Source organism: Boleophthalmus pectinirostris, unplaced genomic scaffold, assembly GCF_026225935.1.
Source record: "Boleophthalmus pectinirostris isolate CB_2022bp ecotype Guang Dong unplaced genomic scaffold, ASM2622593v1 HiC_scaffold_3, whole genome shotgun sequence".
Lineage (NCBI taxonomy): Eukaryota > Metazoa > Chordata > Actinopteri > Gobiiformes > Gobiidae > Boleophthalmus > Boleophthalmus pectinirostris.
In genome coordinates, this window is record NW_026571299.1 from 41,697,518 (window position 1) to 41,724,593 (window position 27,076).

At 39.4% G+C, this 27,076-nt stretch overlaps 1 protein-coding gene across 11 annotated transcripts in view; it reads right to left on the bottom strand.

Moving 5' to 3' along the window:
* Positions 1 to 8,565: 8,565 nt before the first annotated feature.
* Positions 8,566 to 27,076, bottom strand: part of foxp1b (forkhead box P1b) — a 156,302-nt gene continuing 137,791 nt past the window's right edge. For all 11 annotated transcript variants that reach the window (XM_055160368.1, XM_055160367.1, XM_055160370.1 and 8 more), the window contains 9 exons: positions 25,007 to 25,094; positions 23,316 to 23,399; positions 19,463 to 19,667; positions 19,033 to 19,109; positions 18,306 to 18,407; positions 17,296 to 17,417; positions 16,492 to 16,561; positions 16,171 to 16,337; positions 8,566 to 12,512 (listed from right to left, as the gene is read on the bottom strand). In XM_055160368.1, coding sequence (XP_055016343.1) covers positions 12,368 to 12,512; positions 16,171 to 16,337; positions 16,492 to 16,561; positions 17,296 to 17,417; positions 18,306 to 18,407; positions 19,033 to 19,109; positions 19,463 to 19,667; positions 23,316 to 23,399; positions 25,007 to 25,094 — 1,060 coding nt within the window. In that variant the 3' untranslated portion in view covers positions 8,566 to 12,367. The remainder of the gene's footprint in view (positions 12,513 to 16,170; positions 16,338 to 16,491; positions 16,562 to 17,295; positions 17,418 to 18,305; positions 18,408 to 19,032; positions 19,110 to 19,462; positions 19,668 to 23,315; positions 23,400 to 25,006; positions 25,095 to 27,076) is intronic.

Here is a 27,076-nt window from a genome sequence, read left to right on the forward strand (position 1 = left end):
TGCTATGAATAATTAAGGGGCATTATTATTAGACTATGCATCTGACTGCGCGGCGACTAATAATGAATCATCAATAAAACATTGTCATAATGTCACAGAGACACTTGTGGTGAGCTCTAATTTCACACGGGGTCATTAGTTGGGTGCAGAGTGAACGCGACTAGTGCACATGGGAGGGCACGGCACACAGGGGATGATGTGGCCTGACAGTCGCACATCAAGCGTCCCTTCATTAATGTTAATCATGAACCTATATGCAAATATTTAAAGTATTTTATTTTTAATGGGGAAAGTGCTTTTTAGGTTCACAGCTAGGATTTACATAGTGATCGAGACAACAGTGTGTATTTGGAACGAGTCTACACTGTATTATCCTTATTATTCTCTCAAGCTTTTGGGTTAATGTTGTATGTATTAGGGCAGCAACTAACATTTTAGTGGTCAGCTTGTTATTTGTTGTTGTTTTTTTTCATAGATTTTACTAGTAAAACTATTATTTCTATTGTATAATGACTGAATGATTGAATAAAGATTGAGGGCTTATATTATTTACAAATTAGGTGTATTAATGATCAAAATTTGATATTGTTTATTCTTTTTTGAACATTTTGATTAAATACTTTCACTGTCTGTTATAAAACACCAAGGTGGGTTAAGTGCCTTGCTCAAGGACACAACAGTAGTATTCATCTGTGGGAGCTGGACTTGCATTTCTAACCTGTGGTGCAGTGGATATCACCCCTCTACCAGTGAAGTTTATGTCAAGGGCAGGGTTCGAATTGCCAGCCTTCTAATCAACGGACAAACACTCCGTCGGTTGCCACATGATCAAAATCTTGGAACAACAGATGGAGATGAGTCTTCCTGCATGAATCAGTCTTCCAAAAGATCAGACCCACAACCTCTTTGCTCCACCATAAGGCACCCTCTTGTTAATATTGGTGTTGTACTGTCCATAAGTCCACTACATTAGAACTCACTACATCACAGTACAGTCTGCTGACCTCCATGGCCTCCCAGCTCCAATGCAAGTTTATATGAGTGATCTCACTGTTTATTGGTCCTCTGTTCTTGTAATATCAATGGCTTCATCTCAGTATAAAAGTGTGGTGGACCTGAGCGGTAATGAGAAAGTGAAGCGGGGAGAGGAGATACACGGCGCTGTCTTTTATTGCCATCCAGCCATAATAACTTAATGCAAATTGTAACTAGTTAAGCACAGCCAAATAATCTGATAGCGATGTCGGCAGCAGATTGCCATTATAATGTTAGCTTGTGCAAATAATCACATTTTCAGCCTGACACAATCACATTATTTGTTCTGCTTGTATCATGCACCAATAAAAGCAAACATCATATTAGGATTCATGGCACTTTTCGCATCGCGTTATCAATATGTGGAAATAATTGTCTGCCGAGAGATTAAATTACATTATTGTGTATCTTTTTCATGCCTAATAAATAATGATGGATGGCTCTTATTTTCATCACCACCTGCAACCATTTTGTCTTGCACTCGCAAGTTTAGAGTGAGAGTAGAAATGCGCAAATACAAAGACTTTCTTTGGCATCTGCTGCCTCCAAAACTTGGAAGTGAAGTTGTTTTTCCAAAATTAGGCCCAAGAGCAAACATTATAACTTGACAACTTGTACCAGTAATTATTATATTAATATCTTCATGCCTTTTGGAGGATTTGAGGTTTGAGTTTGGCTAATCAAATGATATTTATTGACAATATAAGCAGCCACTTGTACATGCTTATACTTTGACAAATTTAACTGATCCATGAGGGAAATTGCTTGGACACATTGGCTCACACCTTGCTCACAAATTATATTATAAAAACAAAGAGGGCTGAATTGTGAATTGGTATAACTGTATTCACCCCTGTGAGTTATTGTCAAGGATCTAGGCTGCCAAGGCCCATAGTGGAATAAGAAAATGCCCGAAAAAGATCATTTAAAAGTTTTGTAATTTAATCATAACAGTGTAGAAACAAACAGACGTGGTTGCTTGGCTGCCTGCCTGTTGTCAGCAGCAACTCACTGTTAGATACGGCTGTAGTGTCCTGTGTGTCGCTCATTTGCATATCCCTTCCTTCTTTGCTTTAATTCCATCTCTTCATTAGCTCTTGCAGCAGATAAGAGCATTGATTGGATTCCTCATGTTTTCCCTCTGCGCGGGTTGTCGATAGCTCCCTCCTGTTGCGCGCACACACTTTTCACTGCGGCGCTGTGATAAAACCCACGGACACACTGGCACCCCCGCCCGCCCCTCTCCTCCTCCCCCACAGCTAATTGGCATCAGGCGGAAAACACTATAACTTCATAACTTCGGAAGTCATGCCTTGTGCACAGCTCCACGTCGGCTGTTGTAGAAATTTACATTTTAATGAAATATTTGAATAAGCACTTGAAATTCACTCCGGCAGGTCCCCCCCAGCTTCTAAAACCAACATCTGTGTTTGTGTTTTTGAATGGCAGAGGCACTGGAATTAGCATGCCACTCATTCAGATTAGAGGGGCATCAGTGTAAAGTCAGTAGGTTCAGCAGGTAAATACGGGCTCGCTTAAATGCTACTGTGATTTGTGCATCCATCGAACAAAATCCATATGGAGGTATTTCTGTCACAAGCCACATTTCTGCATGAGTGAGGCGGGTGCCACTGAAAGAACAGAACAATTATGGATAGTGTAGATAAAGATGAATATTGCATGAGTTGGATGGAGGTGCTTTGGGGGCTGTATATACTGCATTAGGGAATTTACAGTAGATGTGCAAACTCTTTATCTAAATAACAGCTGTTTCTTGTGTTGTTTTTGTGATAAGAATGTGAGAATTATTCAATGTTATTATAAAACGAAATGAAAAAAAGTTACAGAAAATACACAGCAACAATTCTTTCCATAGCCTACCATTATCAGAAGGCTTATACAGTATTTGGCATAGAGTCCATAATGGCTCACCGAATGCAGAACACCCAGTTTAATTTCTCATATCCGTGCGAGAACAAATATTTTCTGCGTTTTCAGAATTGGTTTATTTTGTATTTTTGGGTGAAATTTCTGATTTCTGTTAGAAGCTATTCTTGTGTACGCTTTGTATCATTGTAAGCGCATTTGTTTTCATTCCCCTCTTTTTCCTCCATTTAAAAATAGTCTGCTTAAGGTGAGTTTTTTTCTCTTAACCCTCTCCAGGCAGGCGTTGTAGATTTGCAACAGCTAAATGCCAATTACCTATTTACTCCAAATCCATATTTTATGATTTTTTTTTCAATTGGGGTAGGACTCTATAAGTTTTTTAAACTTCATCCTACTCCTTTTGAGCACCAAGTCCCAAATATGTCATGTATATATCACTATTTTTGTTATTGTTTTTGAATTTTGTTGTACCTGACTCAAACAAAGAAATAAATGAATGAATTTTTTACTCAGGAGCCTTTTTTTCCATCCATGCCGATAAATGTGGACGATGCAGACTGTGCAAGAATGACTACACACAAACGACCTGCCAGAAGTGCAAAGTACTTTTGTGCTTTACAAAGGATAAAAATTGTTTCTTGGAGAACCACACAAAAAAGTGATGTTGTTCTGCCACTGTAAAGCTGTTACACTCTGCTTTATGTTTTCATTGTTATGAAAAGTGGTTTACACATAAAGTTAGTGTTCATATCATTTTCAGTCTTCAGTGTTAATTTATCACACCGGACCAATGCTGCAAATCTGCAACATCCCAGAACACACTGGATCTCAAAAAAAAAAAAAAGAGTCAGGATTGTATATTACTACCCCATATGATCATTTTCCCCAAATATCACATTTTTTCCTGTTACAAAAATTTTATTTGAGCCTGAGAGGGTTAAGACGTAGCATTTGGTATTGGTGTACTCATAAGTTAAAGGGATAGTTTGGGTTTTTTGACATAAATCTGTATGTCATCCCCGTGAGCAGTGTCGTGCATCAACACTGACTTACCCCCGACAGCGTCCAGTGAGCCGAGATACTGGCCGTTTTCGGTGCTGACAAAAGTAGTCCGGCAAGTTGTCTGGGGACAGTATAATAAAGTGTTTTTCTTCTCAAAACAACATGTGTTCAAAAGAGTGATACATCTGCATCACAAAACCATCGTCCTCCAAAAAGTCATAATCGCTTGGCACTATTTTCTTTCCGTTCGTATCACTGCGCGCTGCCGCCAGGTGACAACCGCGCACGGATCCATAACTTTGTTCAGTTGTTCTCCAGTGTTTACATGCGCAGACCGCCGCGACGCGAGAGAGCTCATGTGAGAGTTAGAGCCATAAGTATATAAGCTTGTATAAGATACATAAGAATATATCTAAAAAATGGTGCAAACTCTTGATTATCCAGACTGTGAACCAGGACAGTGATACGAACGGAGAGAAAATAGTGCCAAGTGATTATGAGGTCTGACTTTTCAGGCGACGATGGTTTTGTGATGCAAATGTATCACTCTTTTGAACACATGTTGTATTGAGAAGAAAAACACTTTATTATACTGTCCCCAGCCAACTTGCTGGACTACTTTCGTCAGCACCGAAAACGGCCAGTATCTCGGCTCACTGGACGCTGTCGGGGGTAAGTCAGTGTGGATGCACGACACTGCTCACGGGGATGACATACAGATTTATGTCAAAAAACCCGAACTATCCCTTTAAACATGTGGGAATGAAACAGAACTGAACAACATTATAGTTAAAAGAATAGGCCCCATTTACAACAATAATAATAATAATAATAATACATAGCACTTGTGTGGAGCTTTTCATGACACTCAAAGATGCTTCAAGTTTCACAGTTCAAGCCAGACAAAACACAAATGAAGAAACAGACAAAAAGGAACTTAACGCTTAAAAATATTTCCATCCGAAATGCCAAACTAAAAAGGGATTTCAAACAGGAGATGCTTCCCTCGCGTGTGCCCGTCTCCTGCTTTAGTGTACTGTGAGTGGATGCCCGCCCTCTCCCCTCTGTTTCCAGGCGAAGGAGACATCTGAGCATCTCCCCCTATTTACCCAATGAGCGTAATTAGCATTGGCGCCTGACGCGGGGCCCGGCTAACTGATGTGATAAGCACCTTTATACTTTCATCTTTTGCTTTAGCTCTGTGTGTTTTAATTGCCCGGCCTCTCTTTGAAAGCGAGCCTCGTGTTAGCGCCGCAGCTGCAGGTTGGCTGGATCCCGGGCCCGCGCTTGTTGTTGTGTGTATTCTTTGTGTTGGTGGGCCAGCGAGCCGTGTCTTTTGAACAGCGTGTGGTAATTGAAACAAAACAAGGCCTCATTAGGGGAAGCGTCTGGCTAAACTCTCCATGCAAACAGCTCAGGAGGGCCCCCGCGTCGACACAAGAGCGCCCCCCCGGAATAAAGTGGTCATCATCTAATTAACACTACACGTTTTAATTACGGAGCGAACCATGCGGCACGCTCTGTCAATTTAACTGATGTGCTAAGTGCCCGGTTTACAATATCCGAAATAGACAAATAATTGGGATCTAATTACAAGCAGGTCGATTGCACAGCAGCGCCCGCAGCCGGTCTTAATAAACAAATTCTGACATCAAACCGCGAATAGCAAACAGTGGGAATGTTAATTGTCTCCATGTTGGGAGTTTGCCAGATCAGAGTGAGGAGCGGGGAGCAGAATGGATGAGGCTGTGTCTGTCTGTAATTACAATCAAGTCAGAAGCCCATTTGTTTTTGTAGTCTGCTAGTGATAAATAGAAGGGCAGATGCAGCAGGTTGGATAACGCGCGCAGTTCAAACATTTGTGGAAGTAATCCGTGTTTTGTGTCAAATTAAAAATGACGTAATAGTGATTAGCGTAACAAGCGTTCATATACTGGAGATGGCATTAAACTTCCCAATATACATCAATATACACAGTAGGGCTGGGTATCATTAAGAAGTTACCGATACGATACATACCCCGATACATAGGCCACGATACGATACATATCTCGATACAGTGCACTTTGATTCGATATGATATATTTCAAAACGATTCAGTACAGTTCAGTAAAAAATAAAGGCTAAGTCATGGCTGCGATACTAAAAGTCTGGTAACACTTTATAATAACTACACCTTATTTAGCCTTAATAAAGCATGAACAAAGACTTAATTAATAATGATTCATGCTTAGTAACTACTTAATTACTACCTGAATTAGCACTTAAGTGGCACTTAATTCGCCTGTGCTGTAAATAGTTACTCAATACTTCTTAATTACTCATGAACTAACCATTTGCATGTTTACAAATGCATATTTAAGTTCACATTTGAACATTTATTAATGATTAGTAAGTTATGAGAGAATGATTAATGATTTAATAATGTAATACAATGATCATTCAGGCAGCTGTTTTCTGTTAGTTAAGTCTTTCTGAGAGTTTTTCTAAAGTGAAGACTAATTATGATTTATTAAGCATTTGTTAAGGTTGGTCAAATTCCAGAGAAACAATAATGCATTACTAGTAAATCATTCTCTCATGGCTTATTAATCATTAATAAATGCTCAAATTTGTACTTAAATATACATTTACAAATGTACACACAAATGGTTAGTTCATGAGTAATTAAGTAAGAAATACTTATGAGTAACTATTTACAGCACAGGTGAATTAAGTGCAAGTTAAGTGCTAATTCAGGTAGTAATTAAGTAGTTACTAAGCATGAATCATTATTAATTAAGTCTTTTTCATGCTTTATTAAGGTGAAATAAGGTGTAGTTATTATAAAGTGTTACCAAAAGTCTTTGTTAAACCACTTCTTGTGCAAAGTTAAAATGAAAAACACCCATTTTACTCGTCAAAAAAGTGGAAAATGTCAAATGTGTCGCATAAACAAGCAACAAAACTGTAGCGATGTAACAAAATAATTTAGTAAAATATACCAAAAAATACTTTTGGCGATATATCGAGCAGCCCACGATATTGATACTGTATCATCACTTTAAACGATACGATATATTGATATTTTTCAATATTTTGCACACCCCTAATACATAGCCAAGTTTCCAGGTCATATCTGTGGAAAAGGAAGTCTGCTCACAGTAAAAATACATGTTTTTCAGTTTTAACTGAAAAAAAAAAAATCTTAAAAACACATTATTAAAAACACAAAATCTGACCAATAACATCAGGACTCAATAGGTGCTATACCCCCACCAGAAAAAATGACACCTTTCAGTAAGGGTAATATGTGTGAGTCTTCATTTATGGACTGAATTCCTCACTGGCTTTTAGCATCTTCAGTATACATCCATCATATGGTGATTCCAAACAGCCCTTTTTGTTTGAATTTTGACTTTAGCCACACTTTTTTCTCATTGACTGAACCTGAACAACACAAGATGTTTTCTGGAGTTGGTCCGTGTCCTACGGTTATCCTTATTCTCTCTTGACTTTCTCTTGACCCTGCTTCTTGTCAGGAGCAGCATGCTACCTGACTAAAAGAATAATATCTATGGATGATTTAACTTTTATGTGAATATGTGTACACGAAAAGGAATCAGTTTAACCATGACAATATTTGTTAGGAAGTAGTTTTCAGATGTGCATGTGGAGAACAAAGTAAGTGAATGGGGCCTAAACATGTCATGTCGTCAGTGTGTGATTTAGCGTGTGGCTGCTATGGGCTGGTCCTGTCACTGCTCAGTATATCCACGGCCTTATTAATATTTCATGCACCTTTATGGAGTCTAATCATATCACATGTTAATGCCTGTGTGGAGTTGTGATGAATTTATGTGATTGGACACAAACAGCTTCCATTAGAGTGTGTTCGCTGTGCCATCAGTGTCAGAACAACAAGGCCGCTCGGCGTGAATCCTCTGAAATACAGCCCGCGGAAAGACTGCTTATGATTTTATATTGTTTCCATTAAATCTTGTCTCTCAAAGGCCTTAATTAATAACACTTGTGACATTTATGTTTAGCAGCAAGAAGCTCTGCACCAAACGATTTATGTCACCTAAAGCTTTTTAACAAATCAATGCAACTGTTTGTAATTGCTTGTTTCACAAGATTAAAAGTGCTTAGGCCTGATCTCTGCCTGGTGTTTAGTGGCCAGTGTGACCTGCGTCCTGGTCATAAAAACATGTGGCACTGGTGCAGCATTAGCCCCTTCACCAAATCCATACTGCTATTATTTCTGTGATTTTAGTGCTTCCACAATTTATAGCTAGTCAAATGCAGTTACCTAAATTGCTGTAAGGAAGGCCGTTTATCTGTCTATTTTTAATTACAAGATAATTTAGGTCTGAGCAAGATGAAGGTGACAAACAAGAGCTGCGTTCAGCCAATTGAATCAAAATAAAGAAAGTCTAATAAGTTTAGGTTATATTTTGTTATAGTTTTCCAGCCGTAAGCTTTGTGAGTGATTAACAATTTCATATCATTTATAATGGGATTCAGTGATTTCAGATTCATTCAAATCATACTGAATCACCATGCAACTTTCTATTAGTAAAGAGGTTTAAAGCTTTTAAGGCTCCAGCATATAAAATGTATTTTTTATATTATAGAGGAAGAAAAATCAACAACCAGATCTCTGATCAACCAGCATTTTATTGCATGTTTAGAATGCTCTGCTTCAGACGCACCCGGAATGATCAAGATGGAGGTGAGCATCAGAATCTCAATAAAAAACAGCAGAAAGAAACAGTATATTTTCAAAAACAGAAAGGGAAGAATGATTTGCATTGGCGTGACAGACCCCTCCCCCGCTTTATGGACCGCTCTGTGAACGAGGGACCATGGACAGTCACTGGTGCAGTAGAGGTGTGGGCGGAGCCTCTGGTCCAGCAGACACACCTCTATCACCATGTGACCCTGCATCACATACAAATGATAAGAACTGGATAAAAAGCCAGAAACATCACTTTGAAGCATATCTGAATTTAGATTTCAGTATTATAATTTTGAAATTATTAGACCAACTTGAGATTTTGTTACATAGTCACAGTAAACGTGGCATTTTGTAAGATTTTTCAAATCTATGTTCTTTGGAATGTAGTGTCTTCTCCTATTTGTGTCTGACAAAAGCCACTAATTTGAGTATGAAATCCAGTTCTCATGATGCATCCATGTCTTGACCTTTGACCTGTGCTCGACTGAATTTTCTGTGCTTGATAGGACTCATTTACAATGACCCTAAAGTCAAAAAGAAAGAAAATATGTACTAGAGTTGTGGCATGGATGAAACATCTTTGATGCATAAATGAGGGAACTCTCCAAGAGAACAAAAACAATGTTTAACAATATTCTTTACATCTTGGCACTGCATATTTTTCTTCATTTTCCTATTTATTTCATATAAAATAGTAGAATGTTACACCCTTATATTATTACTGACCACTTAAACCCCCGTTCTGCTGTGACCCTGGGATAAGTCATGCAAGAAGTCTCAATCCTCACTGAGACGCACTTAGAGCACACGGCCGACAGAAGGCAGTGCTTGGACCTTTAAAAGGAAGTATCAAAACAAACTAAAGAAAATCTATACAAAATGCTTCGGTCAGTGAAAACAGAGAAAATCTGTCTATATTACAGCTGCCCCAGCCCCGCTCACCCACAAGTCTGCTTAAAGATAGCTAAGTAAAATACATTTGCAGCACAGTTTGCTATATCCAATACATACAGTAGTTTTCTCATAGCTATTTCAGGTAATACAAAGGCATAAGCAAACATCATAACACAAATGTATTTTCAGATAAAAAAGTGACAGAAGAGACGACAGGAGAAGACAATGCAGACATGTATGTACAACCCTCCAAAACAACCCAGTGGGACAGGATACAGCGTGTCAACAAAAAGCCTGAGATCTGAATTGGACTACTCATGCAATACATACAGCCAAGTGCAAGTGAGTGAAATGTTCTTTTTTCTGCTTAATTGAGTCATTCCCTATAGGTTTGAACTGAGGTATGCACGCTAACCGTTTTCTCATGCTGTTATCTTTAGTAATGTCAGGCTGCACATGCTGAGAATGTTTGGACTCGACCAGCGCCTCCTGCCCCGGGATGTGAGTGAGGTTTGGGGAGAGCTCGCCCCTGTTCTCACGGTCCTGCCCCAGCCCCACTCTGCACACTGCTCACAAGTCCTTACCTAAGCAGTAAAAGAAGAGATGAATCAAATTGTATAGGTAAAAAAAAGGACTGGGGCATTTTTAGAGTTGACAAATGACATAAAAAAATAAAATAAAATGCTGGCTTCATTCCCACTACAAAGATATGAAACTGAACTCTCCAGAATAATAACTGGCCCAAGGGTAACTTTGTGGAAACATCTTGTCAAAATATCTTACTGACTGAACTGATCACTATTTAGAATACAGTTTGTAATGCATACATTCTGAGATATATTGTGTTTATGAATACAGAACCATCAGGCAAAACCCCAAAAACAATATTTCTGATTCGGGCTGCTTTTGAGGCTAGTGTGAAAAACTATTTCCTGCCACAACAAAACATTTTTTAAAGATACAAGGACATTGATTAAAAAATAACTTGGTGGAATTTGGTCATAATTTTGTTTTGTCAACTGTTAGCAGACTTTTTTCACTTTTGGTCACTCCAAACATTGGTACAGCTGTCCTGTCCCATCAGACCTTCAGCCTTTTGGTTTGAACAAAACTAATGAGAACATTTGAGGAGCTCTTTCCACCACCTCATCGTTGGCTCCACACAGCAACTGACACATCCAATGGACCAGATATATTTGGCCTAACCTGCTATTGCAGTACAGACATAATCTTTGGTAGTCACAGGTATTCCAAAAATATCAACAATAAAAAATATTAAAAATACTCAAAATAATAAATAAGGAAAGTGGTTGATTGCAGTCTAGGTATTGTGGTCTTTTTAGGATTATGATGTAACCCATACATGATTTGTTTTTGGATGAACAGAACTCTTAAACCAGGTCTAAAAGTGTACTAATTCTTTTGTATTTACTCATTTTATTTTTTAATTTTACTTTAATTAATTCTGTACTTACATAACATTTATGTGAAAATTAAAACGCAGTAGTATTAGTACACAAGTAGACCAGAGCTTTAAAAGACTGTACTCTCGGTTTTTGGCTGGAATGTGCAATAATCTGGTCTTTTCGTATTGCAGGTATTTGGCGTTTTACTATGAGTAATATGAGTATTTCATCTTTGTACAGTTAAAACACAAAATATCCATGCATGAGATGTAAAAAAACTGAAAAAAACAAAACAAAAAACAAAACTGAAAAACATCACACACAGGGAATGCACGTCCTCGACCCAGTCACATCAAAGCATGGAAGAAACTAGTTTGATTAACTGTTCGTTTTCAGAATCACAATTAGCTGGTCTAAACCATTATACCTGACGTTTTCATTCGATTTTTTTTTTTTCTCTTAAAAAGCCTTAGACGGTGATCAGAAATTGTGTTGCGGCTAAACGTGCTCTGCCGTGGAGGGGGCCTGTTTTAAAGTACAATTTCATAAGGATAAATCATAACCTGCATGATTTCTCTGTCATTCATTGGCATCTTAAATTAAACTTCATTGATGCGTGGAGAGAGCCTTCATTACGGGGTAGTGCATCGCCGGCGGACTTTTGCGAGCGGGAGGGCGAGGTGCAGGTGGTGTCAGGGCGACGACTCGAGAAAATACTAGTTGGTACGTGACATTCGATTACGTTTTTTTTTTTTTTTTTTTTAAAGACAACAAGCAAGGATAAAGAAATCAACATTCATTATCAAGTGCTGACCACAGAATCTCCACAGCTTGGGCATGAGGTCTGATCCGTTTCAAGAGACAACACAACAAATAAAAAAAATAAAAAAATAAATGATGCCACATTGATAACAGCATGAACGACAGAAAATAGACGCAAATGATATCTTTTATAATCTATCAACCTCCCAGAAATAAAGAAACACCCCACCCACCCAACATGGAATCAAACCAATGAGAAGTGTTGAAGGCAGTGACAATGAATACACACTTGCTCTCCCTCTTGGTGTAAATTAAATGTCACTCAATTCTCTCTTGAGCGAAAGATAGAGAGAAAGAGAGAGAGAGAGAAAAGGAGGGGGAGACGTGACACCCCTTTGCAGTCCAGCGGTGCAGCAGTCCATCTTTGGCTGCATGGCAAGAGGGGCAACGTCACATGGGGCAATTCTGACCACCAAAACTGCCCGTACCAAAATATGTCCATGTGTAGAAAATAAAAACATAGAAAGTAATCAAAAAACAAAGCCGTCTTAGGGCTGTCATAGGTCTCTCTAATGGCACAAAAAGTTTTTTGGAAACTGCAGTTCTGCTTTTGCCCTGCTCTGATACAGTGTCCTGGGCAGGTGAGACAGACGGCAGGTGCCTACAGCATGTCCTCGTGTCCTGGCTCATCATCGTAGTCCCTGTGGTGGTCGAAGTCCGGACTGTGGTTGGCAGTCGTTACTAGGGACAACGGGCCTTCGTGGTCATCAGGGTCCAGTGGTTCCTCCTTAACGCTGATGTGGTGCCTGCAACACACAGAGCAATTTGTTTCAATTGTATTTCAGTGTAAAATGGGAGTAATAAAGAACTGTAAGGTGAATGTTCATCAAAATTGATCAAGTTGAAACATCAATATAATGTATTTATATACATCTATATTTCAGATCCCTGTGTAAATTAGCTGTGCCATTGAATATTAAGTGACTAGTTTTTGTTTAAAAAGTAACATTCAATATTATTTGTGTCATATTTGGTGCTTGGACATACAGTGACCAATATGGTTAAAACTGAGCTTCATCTGCCCTGCTAATATGAACTCTAAAAAGTATTTGACGAATGTTGCCAGTGCTGCACTGTAAACATTAATAACCTGAGAGCAGGCTGTGCACAGAGCTCCAGACCTGGGCTTTCTGTTTATAAAGAGGAAACAGGGGAACAAAAACAAATGTCTGGCTCCGAGTAGAGGCCTCACTGGTGCTGATGATAATTTCAGCTTCCTTTTGAGCTCTTCCAATCCCTGTAAAGCTGCGGGCTTTTTATTTTGGTGGCAACCGACAACAGGGTATTCACTTAGAATTGATAAATGAGTTAGATTAGCAGCGTGCGACGGTGACGGCCGCAGAATGGACTGTTGAGTCGTCAGCCTCCTGGTGGCGCGCTGTGTGTTCCCCTTCTGCTCATTAACATGCACAACCTGCGAGGCGGGTCTCAGGAGGACGACCTCGCATCGGCTTCTATCATTAATCAACTTCAAGAAAACACTGCTCCAGACACCAGCGTACATACTTTCAACTGCAGAATTAATGCATTTTTTCAGGCAAGTGTCAATAAGAGGGGAGAAAAGAGCTGGCAGGGAAGGCGCGCACACGGCACTACAGAGCGATAAGAAACAGAACCCTTAGGAGAATAATAACGCTGTCACTTGTAAACAAGGCAAAAACACGAGGCGCCCCTCTACCCCTCACTGAGCTTAAAAAGAGCCACTAAAGAGATGGGATCTGCCAAATTTCTCATTACAGAAACAGAGCAAGAATAAAGCGCAGGGAGAAAGGGAGAGACAGGAAGGAAAAAAGAGCACATTATGAGCAGCTGGAGGGGACGCTGCGCTCTAACCCGCGGTGCCAGGCTGCTGCAGGAGGCAGAGCAGTGTCACAGCAAAGCACCAGGCTCATTTACTACCACAACAAGGGACAGGCCCAGATCCACACCAGCTCAACTCTGTGATTATTGCCACAGACACACTCGTATGCTAATGAGCACCGATATTTAAGAAGGGGAAAAAAGTGAAGTCAGCTTTTCGATCATTTTCACATCAAAGTAAGTCTACAAGTGGCATTGCCTCAGGACGGAGCAGCAGGCCGCGGGGCAGACATGAAATTGTTATTATGATGCGATTGAACTGCATGCTGATTCCACACTTCACTGTATAATTAGCCTGATACCTGATTCCTGTCTGCTAGTTTTTAAGAGAAGTGCTGTGCTTTACAAAGCTGGTTTGTGTCAAATAGCAGCTCTCTGCATGTGCAAAACACATGTTCAACACAAGACAGATTTTTTAAACATTAAAACTAATGATTTTATAAAAGTAATATTGTTACAATTAATACAATTTTACTTGTTATAATTTATAAAATTTAATGTAATATATAAGTTATACAATCATAAAACTGAATAGAAAATGAGTTGCTGGCAGAATCGTGCTATGTATTTACTGTAAGGACAAAGTTTTTAATCTTACTGCAAAAAGTACAATCTCCTGCTACCACTTCAATTCAAATTCCTCATTACTATTATGCATAGTATTTTATGTTCTACAACATGTATGTAACACAGTACGCAGATATAGTGATAGTGTCTATGCTATACAGTGTTGTCAGCCAAGTTCTTTAAAAGCAGGAGAAAATCCACAGATTAAAGTCATTTAGTCCCCGCACACAGAAGTGCCGAGTGTGTGCAGAGCCTAAAGATAGGCTCGCAGGGGCACAGGGAGACGCGGGCCGCCTCTGGGCCAGCAGCAGTACGCCCATCCTGTCTGTGCCTTTCCTGCTCCACAGCCACGCTCACAGCCATGTTCACTCTGATTAGGGATGGCACTTCTCCTCCATTTGGCCAACAGCTCATTACTGCACCTTTTAGTTTTCAGGCACAACCCCCCTCAGCCCTGTGGAGGGGGGAGGGAGGAAGAGGAGGAGGAAGAGGAGGAGGAAGAGGCCTTCCCTGATCCACTTGTACAGGCTGTGCATCGGTGGTCTGCCCCTCACATCTGGAAGCCATGCAAGCGTGCGCCGTATTATTTTAGGCTTCAAACAACTTAGCGCGCACTCCTTTTACGACAAGAGAACGGGGAGCTGCGGTTTTCCAAGCCAGACCGCAACTTTCCAAACATGAGAATCTTGGATGATTTCCCCTAGACTAATTACGCATTTGTGTTTTTATTTGATTTATTTTTTTAGAGGTGTTTCTTGATGCATTGCTGTAAGAACTCGATCATTTGTGTTCTGGCATTCTGTAAATATTGTGAACAATTGAATGGCTGATTAGAGTGAGGTGGAGACAGGCGGCAGGGTGCGTACAGGAGAGTTCATAAAATAACAGAGGGGGAAGCTTTGAAAAGGTGGAGTTTCCTTTCTGTGCCGAGGCCCGCCGCAGCTCTGGCCCTGACCCCTCACATGTCAACCCCACCCCCTGTTTTATTTATTGTCCCGCGTGCTTTTCATCTGCTCACACACATTAGTGCATTTCACTAACCTGCACTAGAAGAAAGAACTATTTCAAATATTATGAAGTGTTCAGCTTTTGTTTGCTCCTATTTGGAAACAACTGGTTTTGTTGTATCATGTAAAGCAAGTTCACAGGTGCAGACAGTTGGTGCCACTGTTTCTATGGTACTTTTTAGAGAAGCTATTTATGAGCTACATCAATGCAAAAAATACATCACAATAAATGCCATACAATATTAGACTAAATTAGTAGTTACCAGTACCAGAAATTTAAGTTTGTCTGTTAGTAACGCTAAAACAACTACTAGCAGCACTAAAACAACGACTAACAGCGCCAAGATAAACTAATCACTGAATACTGACAATATCAAAAAGCTTTTTGTTAGCTGGATTTTGTTTACTAGAGTCCAACTAGTGACTCTGACAGAATTTACAAACACTAGGGACACTACAGATAATGCTGTATGCTAAAACATTCATATAGACCAGAATGCCCTGAGTGAGCATTCTTTCATAAACATCTTGTGCTTAAAAGTGCACGTTTGAAAGTGAAAAACATAAAGACCGGTTCAAGAAACACCTGTGTTATAAACATCTGGGGATAAGGCTTCCCTAGCACCAGGTGGTCTAGGCTCACTAATACAGATGTGCACACAACTGTGAAGCACATATAACAGAAAGTATCAAGTGTCTACAAATGTTAACAATTTGGACAAATGATTTTTGTTTATCCTCTCTTTGTAAAGTGTAAACCATGGGCCACACAGGTAACATAACAGGTTCTAATGTTACAAGCAAATATATAACTATGTAACAATGATAAAATGTGTGTTTGATGGTTTTAAAAACATGTGGAATTGCCTAGCCTTTATGAGTTTTATGATTCTGAAGCTTATAAGTCTGTCTGAAGTGTGTGTGAAAGTCTCTCTGTTGTCTCCGTGGCAGCATTAGACTGTGCACTCACATAGCTGGCAGGGGCGAGCGTCCCGGGCTGCTGTCACTGCCGTTGCTGTTGCCATGGTCCAGCGCTCCGTTCATCTCCTCACGGATGGCGTTGGCCAGGGAGTTGAGGGTGGGACTTCCAATGGAAGCAGTAGTGTATAGAGGTATGTTGTTTTCTGCCATTGAAGCCTGAAAAGTGAAGCCCCAAGCATTAAATGTGAAACGGAAGAGAGTTGTCAGCACTTTCTTAGTTGGCCATCACTCTTGTGAGAGCAGGACATAAAAACAAAGAGTAGGAGACAAGGCGTGAGAGAGTGCAGAGTGAAGTTAGATTGTATTTTACCTGGAAGGCAGCAGAAAGAGTCGGACCATAGCCCAAACTAGTCTGGATGTTCTTCACTAAGGCCGGACTTCTGCAAACACAACAATTCAATTACAACCACATACTCATGTCTCTGCTCGCATGCATTCCTCTCCTGGAGGATCAGGTTTCATGAAGAGAAATCAATGCACTTTGTATAAGAACTAAAGACATTATAGCGTAGTAAAGTGGATAATAAGGCTATAGTTCTAAGTGTTCAATCACTTGACATTACCACACAACTATCTTGAACACAGTGAAGAGCAGAGAAGAGGAGGCTTATGAGGAAGCGTGATGGATGAGGGCTAAACACAAAAAGCATGATATGCACACAGAGGGCGGGGGCATGCAGGGGTGAGGGCCAGGGTGCTTACTGTTCTAGAAGCTCGCCAAAGATCTGGTCAGGGGTGAGTTTCCGAGGGCGACCTCGCCGCACCTGATGCCCGTGCTTAAATTCCGTATCATCAAGAGTCCAAAAGGACCCAAACCCATCCTCTACCCTCACAAAGCACCTATGCAGGGAAAGGTTGGTGCGAATGGCACCCTGGGAATGCAGCGGGCACAGGCAGATGCAGACAGTGACAGGACAGACACAGACACAGGGTGAGGAGGGGAGAGGCAAAATCAAACAGAGCCATGTGGTTATGAAGCATCACCAGCCTAGAAGCATGAAGGAGAGCTAGACCAAAGCAAGCAGGACTTGGATAATGTGGCACAGACAATGAGATGGAGCAGTGGTGACCTCTTCATCAGCCAATCAGAACACAGATAATAGGCCACACCTACCCACTGATCTTTTGAGGCCGTCTCTTTTGGAACTCTATTTCGTCCACTGTCCACACAGCCCCTTTTACGTTTTCTACTCGGACAAAACACTTGTGAAGACTAAGATTATGCCGGACTGCATTCTGCAGTTGGTGTGAAAAAGAGAGAAAAAGGAGTGCTATCAGTACATTACACATCTCTGCATAAGAAAACAGTCACTTCACAGGAAAAATATTTGGACAGGCTCTGAATCAGACCAGAAAGAAAACAATAAATAATCCAGGGCTGTTTTGGCAGGAAATGGACCTCAGGTTTCAGATGACCAAAACAACACATCAATATTTGCTGGTTTCCACAGCAACACTGTTGGGCTAATGACTTATTTTTATTTTCTGATTATTCAGTGTAAATATAACATTTGCCTCATATTGTATTATGAGTGAACCTGAAAGATAACTATTAAAACAATGACCTACAGTATAGGAGCTTAGAAGAGAGGTACAGAAGCATGTACAGAATGTATTGTTTTGAGAAATAATTCTTTTGCATTTAACATAAAGGTCTTTGTATTAGTCTGACTCATTTTAATATCCATCAAACGTCAGCAGCACAGACTACATCTGTGTGGTCTTGCTTTTGAAAAGCCACAGAGACAGATATTTTACTGTTCTGAAGTGCAGCCATGTTGTTTTTGTAAGTTGTTGTGCTGGAGACGTGTTTGTGGTCTGCTGGAAAACACAGTGTTCAATTCTGAAGTCATTGTTGAGGGGCTCAGCCAGAAGTCACTGGCATAATATTACTATGTTCAAGCTAATGCCACCCACTGCTAACAGCCCCTCTTTCTACTCCACTCGCTATTATTTTTACAAGAATGCACATTGCTGGTTTGTGGTTCATATGTTTGTCTAAAGGGTGGGGTCATCTGGGCATAATAAATGCACTATTGTTGAGTTATTATTATGACTTTTTGTTAAGGTCTGGATATCCTTTAATTCTGCTTTAAAAGCCAGTTTTAGTGAAAAGAAAAGTACCTTCCACGTTGCAGCATTGCGTCTGAAATATGCAAACATTCGTGTGAACCAGTTGTAGATTTCATTTAGTGTTAGCTGCTTTTCTGGAGAGTCCAGGATCGCCTGTGTGATGAAACATGACAGAAACAAACATTTAAGGTTATCAATAATTCACAAGCATGCAGTTTGTGTTGAGCTAAACAAGACTGGGGGAAAATGGCTCCTGGCTGTCTACCCCAAAAATGTTTGGTTGAGTCTCCTGCACTTTTAATTTCCAACTGGCAGATTTGAATATATTTTCTTGTGTGGGTATAAATGAAGGGCAAGGAAAAACATTTCTCAGGCAGATTACAGGGCAGCAATTATGGTTAGCTCAGATTAATTCCTATGATGCCAGATTACTGAGGCCTGGCGATAATTGACTGGCCATCTTAAAACAGGTTCATCCCTACTGTTGTGTGAAATGAATTTGGTAATAATCACAGTCACTGGAAGGTCTAATCAAAAACAAATGTCACATGGAGCTGTTTTGGGGAATAGTGTACTCATTCTTGCACTCATTTAATCTGCTCCTCTGCAAATTGTGTTTGAAATTTTACATACAAAGCAGTGTAGTGGACAGAACACATACTCCTGAGTAGACAAAGGCTAAAACCATATTGATTTGCTACCTTCATGTGTAGAACTGATATTACAATATGCATAAAACGATTAGCACAAGCAGAAAAAAATAAAAGAAGAATCTTACCTGTCTTATTAGTGAGGCATATGTGAATGGAGGTCTAACATCTGCATTCATGTAAAATTCTTTGTTTTGGCTGAGATCTGCACAAACATTCAATCAAGAGGACACAGTGAGTAACTTTATACTTCTCAAAACCCCACAATAAAAACAATAATGTAAAATAAAATGTATTCTAAAGGGTAGAGTTGATACGCAAAAACAGAAGATATTTTAAAAGTCATCGGAGGCATGCAGTTTAGTCTTTGTATAGTAATGTCCAGTAAAGCCATACTGATCCATCACTCCTTAAAATCCATAAAATTCACTACAAATAATTTTCAGTGATAATATCTGTAGAAGATGGTAACAAAAATAAAACTTTCTGACGTACTTTTAAAAACAAAAATATTTGTTTCTATGCTATAAACAAAAGAAGATGTGCTATGCATTGTACCTGGAGAGATGGGCATGTTGTATTTGTCAGAGTAGCGTCTTCGCATAGGCCCCACACTGTGCAGGCTGTTGGCGGTGATGACAGGGTGTGCTTGGGACAGAGGGGTGAGGGGGGCCGTGGGGGTGGTGGGCGTGTGCGGTAGACTCAGAGGAGGGGACGCCTCGGGGGCACTCTTGGACAGCGTGATGTTGGACACCAGGTTGAGCTGAGGAACACATAGATACAGATCCATGTTTATTATTATTAGTTATTTCATGTTTCATATGTTATGGGATAAGATGTGATTTGAGTATACAGTATCATACTTTTATACTATATTTTTTTCTGAATTTATTCACATTAAACATGTGACAATTGTCCTTATGAAATAAACACTACAATTAAAAACAAGGCTAATTTACAATGTCCGTCCCCAGGTCCCGGGGAGGTTATTATCATTATTATTGTTGTTGTTTTTTTATTCAAGGCAGATTGAGTACCTAAAGTAAAGAGATTTGATTTGCTTTACCATAATACAAACCAGAGACAATGATACACATGTGTATCTTAGTGGTGCATATCCTCATGCAATCTGATATCATCTGATGTGGTATTTATTTAAGCAGTAGCAATTTATATTGAGAATGGTGCCTTTTATAGATTTTTTAAAACAATTTCATTTTATCTATCTCTTAATGGCTTCTCTGGCACAAGAATTTGCTTCCAAATTAGTAAGTGAGTGATATCTGACAAGGCACTTATTTTAAAGAATAGCCATTCTTTTTTACATCTATTGGAAAAAAAGTAAAAGAAAAAAAAAAAAAAAAGTGACAAAAGGTTATGTAAAAGTGTGTGATGAGGGCTAAGGTAAAACACGGGCACCATACAGTATGTGTCCCAAACATGGCTGACAAATGATAGTGTTATTCTCACCTACCGCTGCGCACTGCTGCTAATAAGGCTCCTGGAGGAAGAGGCCAATCTGGGCTAATTACAGACTGAAATTGTATTGTGGAGACACTAATTAGAAGCTGCTTATGGAGGTGATCACATGATTAACAACTACCGGACTGACCTCTATGATCACAGCCATGCTAAAGATGAACTTTCTTATTTCATTCAATAACAGACTGCTGTGTATGTGTGTGCATGAATGGGAATAAGGGATTACAGTTATAATGGCTACAAGGTAAACTCATTTGTGCGAGTGGTCCAGAGGTGCAGAGAAGAGAAGCGCTGGTATGCTGTCCTGGAGTAGCAGTCAAACGGAAAATTCTAGTCTGACCGTACACTTCCAGTTATTAATTGGCAGCCAAACTGACACATCCACACATATAATCCCACAAAATTGTTCTAATTGCTAATTTGCCGAAAGAGGCCATCTTCCAAATCAAACCAGACTCTGGTGAGAGGAAAAGAAAGGAAGAAATGAAGAGTGGAGAGGATACAGCTCAGCTTTGCTCATGTGTTAAGACAGAGGAATTAGGTGATGACTAAGTTACAGACATAACAGGTCCTTTATTTTAGTGTGATAATGCTTAAAAAACAAACAAATCTATGTATGTGACTATTAGTGTAACATAAATATATAAATAAGTCATCCATGTATTCTTTATTCAAACTGAAATATTATATTAAACATTTCGCCACTTCATTTTGTCCTACAATGTTCATTTACAGTTTCTAATTTGCAAAACAATGTGATTATATTTTAATTACATTGAATATACTTTCTTATGGACTTGTATTTTTTGTTATATTTTTGTTTGTATGTTTTTATCTCAGTACTAATACATACACCAATAATTTATTTCAATGGCTGTTATCACTTACCAATTTACACTTGCTAAACTCAATAAATGTTTTTCTTACATTGTCTATTTACCCTTCTGAAATACAACAATGTTTTTGGCAGGATAGTCCCAAATATTTTGAATAAATGCTAGATGTACACACTGCCCACATCCACAGTAGGTGCTCTCCTGAATCACCCTACGAATCCTTGTGCTCCTCTGACACATTCCTATCAATGGACCCAGTGCTGTGGCGATGACTTTTCTTGTGGCGGATTAGCAGCCTTTGTTTTATGTTTCATCCATATTCCCTGGCCATAAACAGAGCAAGCCTTCAACAATAGGACAGACAGCCTGGTAATAGCCTCGCCTTTGTTCGCCTCACCATTTGGGCTCACTCCAGTGCCTAGACAAAATGAGACTTCAGACTGAAATTAATTAAATGGTAATTGGTGATCTAATTATACTGGCTTTGACTGTGCAAGCTGCTAAAGAAAATAAACAAAAGTCCCTCCTTAATTATGTATGGCGTAAAGGTCAGATTTCTGACAAGAATGCTTAGTGACACCCAGCGCAGACTCCCACACACAAACAGTGGTAATATGTTGTGTTGAGATCCGCCCCCTCTCACCTCAAAGCAACACACAGAATGCTGCTCATTTAACTCAGAGCAGCCTCTCCATCCGTCTGTTTGCCTTTAATTATGACTAAATGTAAAGCAGTACATTCATGGCAGATACTTTCCGGTGACAGCGGCTTTCTTATACATCTGCTAATGTTATGCAAAGACACAGCACAGTGAAAATGACAGAGAAAAAATAAATACATAGTGTAGACTGAAGAAAAAATGTGAAAACTGAAACTTCTGTTATATGACATCTAGATATTTTTAACTTGTTTGTTTATTCAGTTATTCCACAGATGAAACTCTGACCTGTATGAGCCAACCTCTCACTCTGCTTCAAGTGCGTTTCTCCAGCAGCTCACAGTCACTCGGCTCTGATCGCAGGAGGCTATTTATTTGAATAAATGTGCGGCGCGGTCCCCCTGAGAGTGCTAACGGTGCGCTCTGACACAGCCGCTCTCTCAGTCACTCTCCTGAGACACGAGGGAGATGACTGGAGATGCTATCTGCTGCCCCGGACACTTTTCATACACAAATGTCTTTATGTCACAGCCCTCATAATACTCCCTAATCAGCACTATCGAGCATGTGTGGGACACATGTAGAACACACTTATATCTCATATAACACTTACAACACATATAAAAATATCACACACTTTTTTATCAACTTGTATAGTGATTCTCCATCATATCTGTTGTGTAAAAACAGTGTAAGATCAATTTATGACTAAATTATCATAGACAATATACTGTGTTTAATCTTTAAAAAAGCGCAGTGGATAGAGGAAATTATTTCATGTTATTCAACAAATGATTTTTTATTATAATTATAAATAATAATTGTATATTATCTGAATCATTTAAATAACTGTCTTCAGGGTAAGGAGTTATCACAAACTAATTTGGTTTGAATTGTATATTTCTTTCCTCCTCAATAATATAAATTCACAAAGTTCTCAAAAAACGTCACCTTTTATACTGGATTCATTTATGTATAATTTTAAAACACGCAGTTCAAATATTGTACGTGAAACATCATTGTTGCTTATCATTAGATCAGTATTACTTTTTATCAGTGTTTTTTAAGAGAATATATCACATAAATGAGATTTGTTATTTGTGCTTGTGTTTGCCTCTTTGTTGTTTGTGCACATCTTTCATGGAGACAGAGGCAGTTGTGGAGAGTGCATTCAGTTCATCACAGACCCCAAATTGAATCTCACATGTCAGCAGATGTGCTCCAAACAATATTTAGTGTCTCCCTCCAGAGAACAGCTGTTTTATTTTAGCAGATAAATACGAAAGGAGAGGAAGGCATTAATGAATACATGTGTGCCAATTAAGACAAACAAAAGGGGCGGGGGAGGGGCACGAGCACTGACTGCGAGTGTGTGTGTGTGTGTGTGTGTGTGTGTGGGTGTGTGTGTGTGTGTGTGCGAGGGGGCGCTGCTCACCGGCTGTGGCGCGGCTTTGGGCTCCGTGGACTTGACATGAAGGTGCGTCATCATGGCCTGCAGACGCTCTTTGTCTTTCGCCAGCTGCAAAAAAAAAGAAAGAAAGCTTGTTTAGAAGATTTATAAATTACAATTCATAGTAGTTTACAATGGTACGTACAGACCTATTTTCATTTTTTTATAAGCCTGAATACAGCATGTTTGAGTCATTCTTATTAATATAATCCACAAACATGCACTGTCACACCATCATATTGTCATGTTGTTTCACCAATTTAAAATCTGCCTGCAATGCCTGTTTTACACCACACATATTATGACAACAAACACTATTCTGCTCTAGTCTAATTCATTTCTATGCCATCCGAGGCTGTCAACAACTCCGCTGCAACTCAAGGTTAAAATGCCCTTTGTCTCAATAGCAGTAACAAGGCCAAGGCTCACTACCTGTCCCAACTCAGCACTGTTTTAACTGCCATCTTAAATTATGATGAGGAGGTACATGGAGAGGAAGGGTGCGTCTGATAATTCTCTAGCGCGTCCCTCTGGATAACGCAGCCGAGCGGAAACAAGCGGCCGGTGCTTTGGTGGTGTGTAAATGCATGTGAACTCCACTTGTTTGGGGTTAACACACAACTGTTTTCTGGTTTCCTTCACATATACGTACATTGGCTTTTTTCTATGTATAATGGTTTTGAGTGGCTGAGATGTAAACTACAGGTGCAGGAGGTATGGTGCACATTATACAGTATTTGGTCCATGACAGTAGCTGGATCTCATTAAAGCATTTTTTTCTTCTTCTTTTTTTTTGCAATAGGAAAAGCACACATCATTTGCTAGTCTAACTAAAGACACCTGAAGAGCTAAGAGTTTTTTTTTTTTCTTTTTTATATCTAAGTGAAGTTTAGAATGTTACTTCCTGGCTGGACATGAGCTGCTGGTTTGACATACATAACTGATACATACAACCATAACAGCAACATGTCAACAAGATGAAGACTAAACCTAAATTCCACAATAGTTATTATTAGACTAATACAAATAAATGACAACATTCATGGATTTTTTTTGGTACAAATGAGTAATGGCTAATGACTAATGACTAATGACTAATGATAGGTAGAGGTATTGTGTTTTAGAACTCACAACTACTATTTTTGTACTTTTCTGTATTGCCTTTTCCATAATGACACTTAACTGATGTAAAATGATGATACATATTGAGTACAGGTCATAATTAGCAAAACATAAAACTCTCTTATGCTCTCAAAAGTACATGGTATTGGTAAAACTACTACAATAAAACTACTGCTAACAACATTGTTCTTCCACAAAAGCGCCTTTCCCCTGTATAACCTCGTCCACAGTGGCCGCTGCTCTCTTGCCAGCTCACTTCACTCAGTGTTTTATTGTCGCTGCCAAACAGTTCAAGCTCATAAATAACTTTAAAACCCAGTAAAATACAAAATGTAATTATCTTCTCTACTTAGCCCGGGGCCCTTCATATATCTTGTCCTCGCTGTCATGCATACATAACACATTTTTAATGACTGGTTACTTGCAAATGTACAAAATTATTTCCATGGCGCGGCCTCCTGTGAAGGCTGCAGTACTGTGTATGCGAGTAGGGATGGGAGGACGTGATGGGGACAGATAAATATTTGGGACAAAACAAAGCTCGGAGACAATACCTGGAGCTCCAGCTGTTGGACGACCTGCATTTGGACTCGACACTGGGCCGTGCTCCGGTCGTCCAGGGCGTGCTCATTGTTGAGATGCCTGCAAAAGAAAATATACAAAAGAGAGAGCTGGTGTCAATATGGCTTCAGACCGCTGCAACCTTTAGGGTAAACTAACAAAGGCCCCCGATGTTTTGCTAATGACGCAGTCCGGTAATTGAATAAAGCAAGTGCATGAGAAAGACGTGATAACATTGAGGGAGATTTCCAGAGTAAGGTTCAAAACACAATGCCTGTACAAATGCATTACAAAAATAACAAGAATGACTCAAGACTGGTTCATATTTGAAGTTTAGTCAAAGTAGTCATAATAATCTTATGCTACATTTGTTTAAAAAGTGAAAACATGTATATAATAACAACAGGGGACTGTGTGTTCTAAACTTGTCTCTCATTCTGGTGAGTCTTAAGGGAATGTCTAAACAAGCAAAGCGTGTTTAATTCTTAATAGTAGATTTCCAATGAAGGCCTTCTTTGTTCAGTCTTCATCAATAGTTGTTTTACCTTATGGCAGCCTACACGGTGTAGCTGTGAGACTTTTACACTTTAAAATAGCTTTTAATTATGTCAAATTCAATTCCGTCTGAAAACTTTACAAAAGCCAAATGATACACTCATGCCCATATGCACACACTTCTCATTACGTTTGTCCTATTTCGGTGTTTTTCAGCTAATTGCACCATTAAAATCAAGAGAAAGTGAATAAAGCTGGAGCAGAAGTCGAGGACAACAGGACGAAGAGATGGGATCTGTCACAAACTTGAATTATGGATATAATTATATGTGATTATTTTACACAGCCAAGATGTTCTCCTCTTTTCCTGTACGTTTAGGACTAATCTAAATAAGTAGCTGGCTGCGCAGCAGACAGGGTTTTTGTGTGATTTATATAAAATGGTGGAGATAAGGTTCACCACTGAGGGAAATATGATTGGAGGAATTTTATCAGCGGCCGCATGAATTACTGTTTGAAAATGCTTATGCAGGGGCATTTCATTAATCATTTAATCATAATCCGAGCAGGATGTTTGAACTGATTTCACAAATACCCTTTCATTTCACTACTTCATTATGCTCGCTAATGGATCCAATATATTATATATATCATAAATTATATCACATCTTGGGTGACCATGTAGGTCACTGTCACCAGGAATGTCTGTGTGCACACAGCCGCTGAGTGTCTCGAAAATGCACTTTTTCTGTCGCAAATCAAAACTGGTCAGGCACACCAGCGTCGGGACACAGCGCTAAATTACACGGCAGTGTTTTATGTACAGACAAAACTAGACCATTGTAAATAAATGCACAATATAGAAAAAAACTACCTTGATTATTTAAGGTCTCCCTTGTTTACAGAATATGATTTTAATAAAACAATACACTTTTAGCTTAACAAACAAGTCAATGAACTTGACATTTATCTATACACAATGTTCTCTAAGCGCAGACATTTAATACTACTACTCCTCTCCCCACTTCAGGTCATCCATCTGTGTTTGCTGAACACATTTTTCATAAGGCGATACATTTGAGCACAAGTTAATTATTGTAGCTAAAAAGAAATTAAAATGGCATATTTAAAGACAGCCTGGACAATAGTGCCCTCACTCTGAATTCAATTCTCAGTGCGTTCCATTTAATCAAATGCATTTAATTAAGTAGGCCTGAAAATGAATCTGGTAAACATTTCAGGACATCTTACTAAATTTCAAAGAGGAAAATAATAGGTAAAGACGTTTCAACTTCAATTTAACCGACACGGGCTGAATTTTCAATGAAGAGCAGCCTACGTGAGCAGCTTTGGAATTTGTCTGTTCATAGGAGACGCGGGCTCCTTTTCATCCTTTGTTACATTCCACTTTATTTCTCCTAATGACATGGAGAGTCACAGTGCATAATTAATAGGAAATGAAATATTCAAATGGGCCTAATGCAGCCTTGAGAGGAGCGTCTGGACACGGAGCAGGGGATAGGACGGGGGGCTGACATCGCCATGCACTATGAGCACTGGCATGTGTC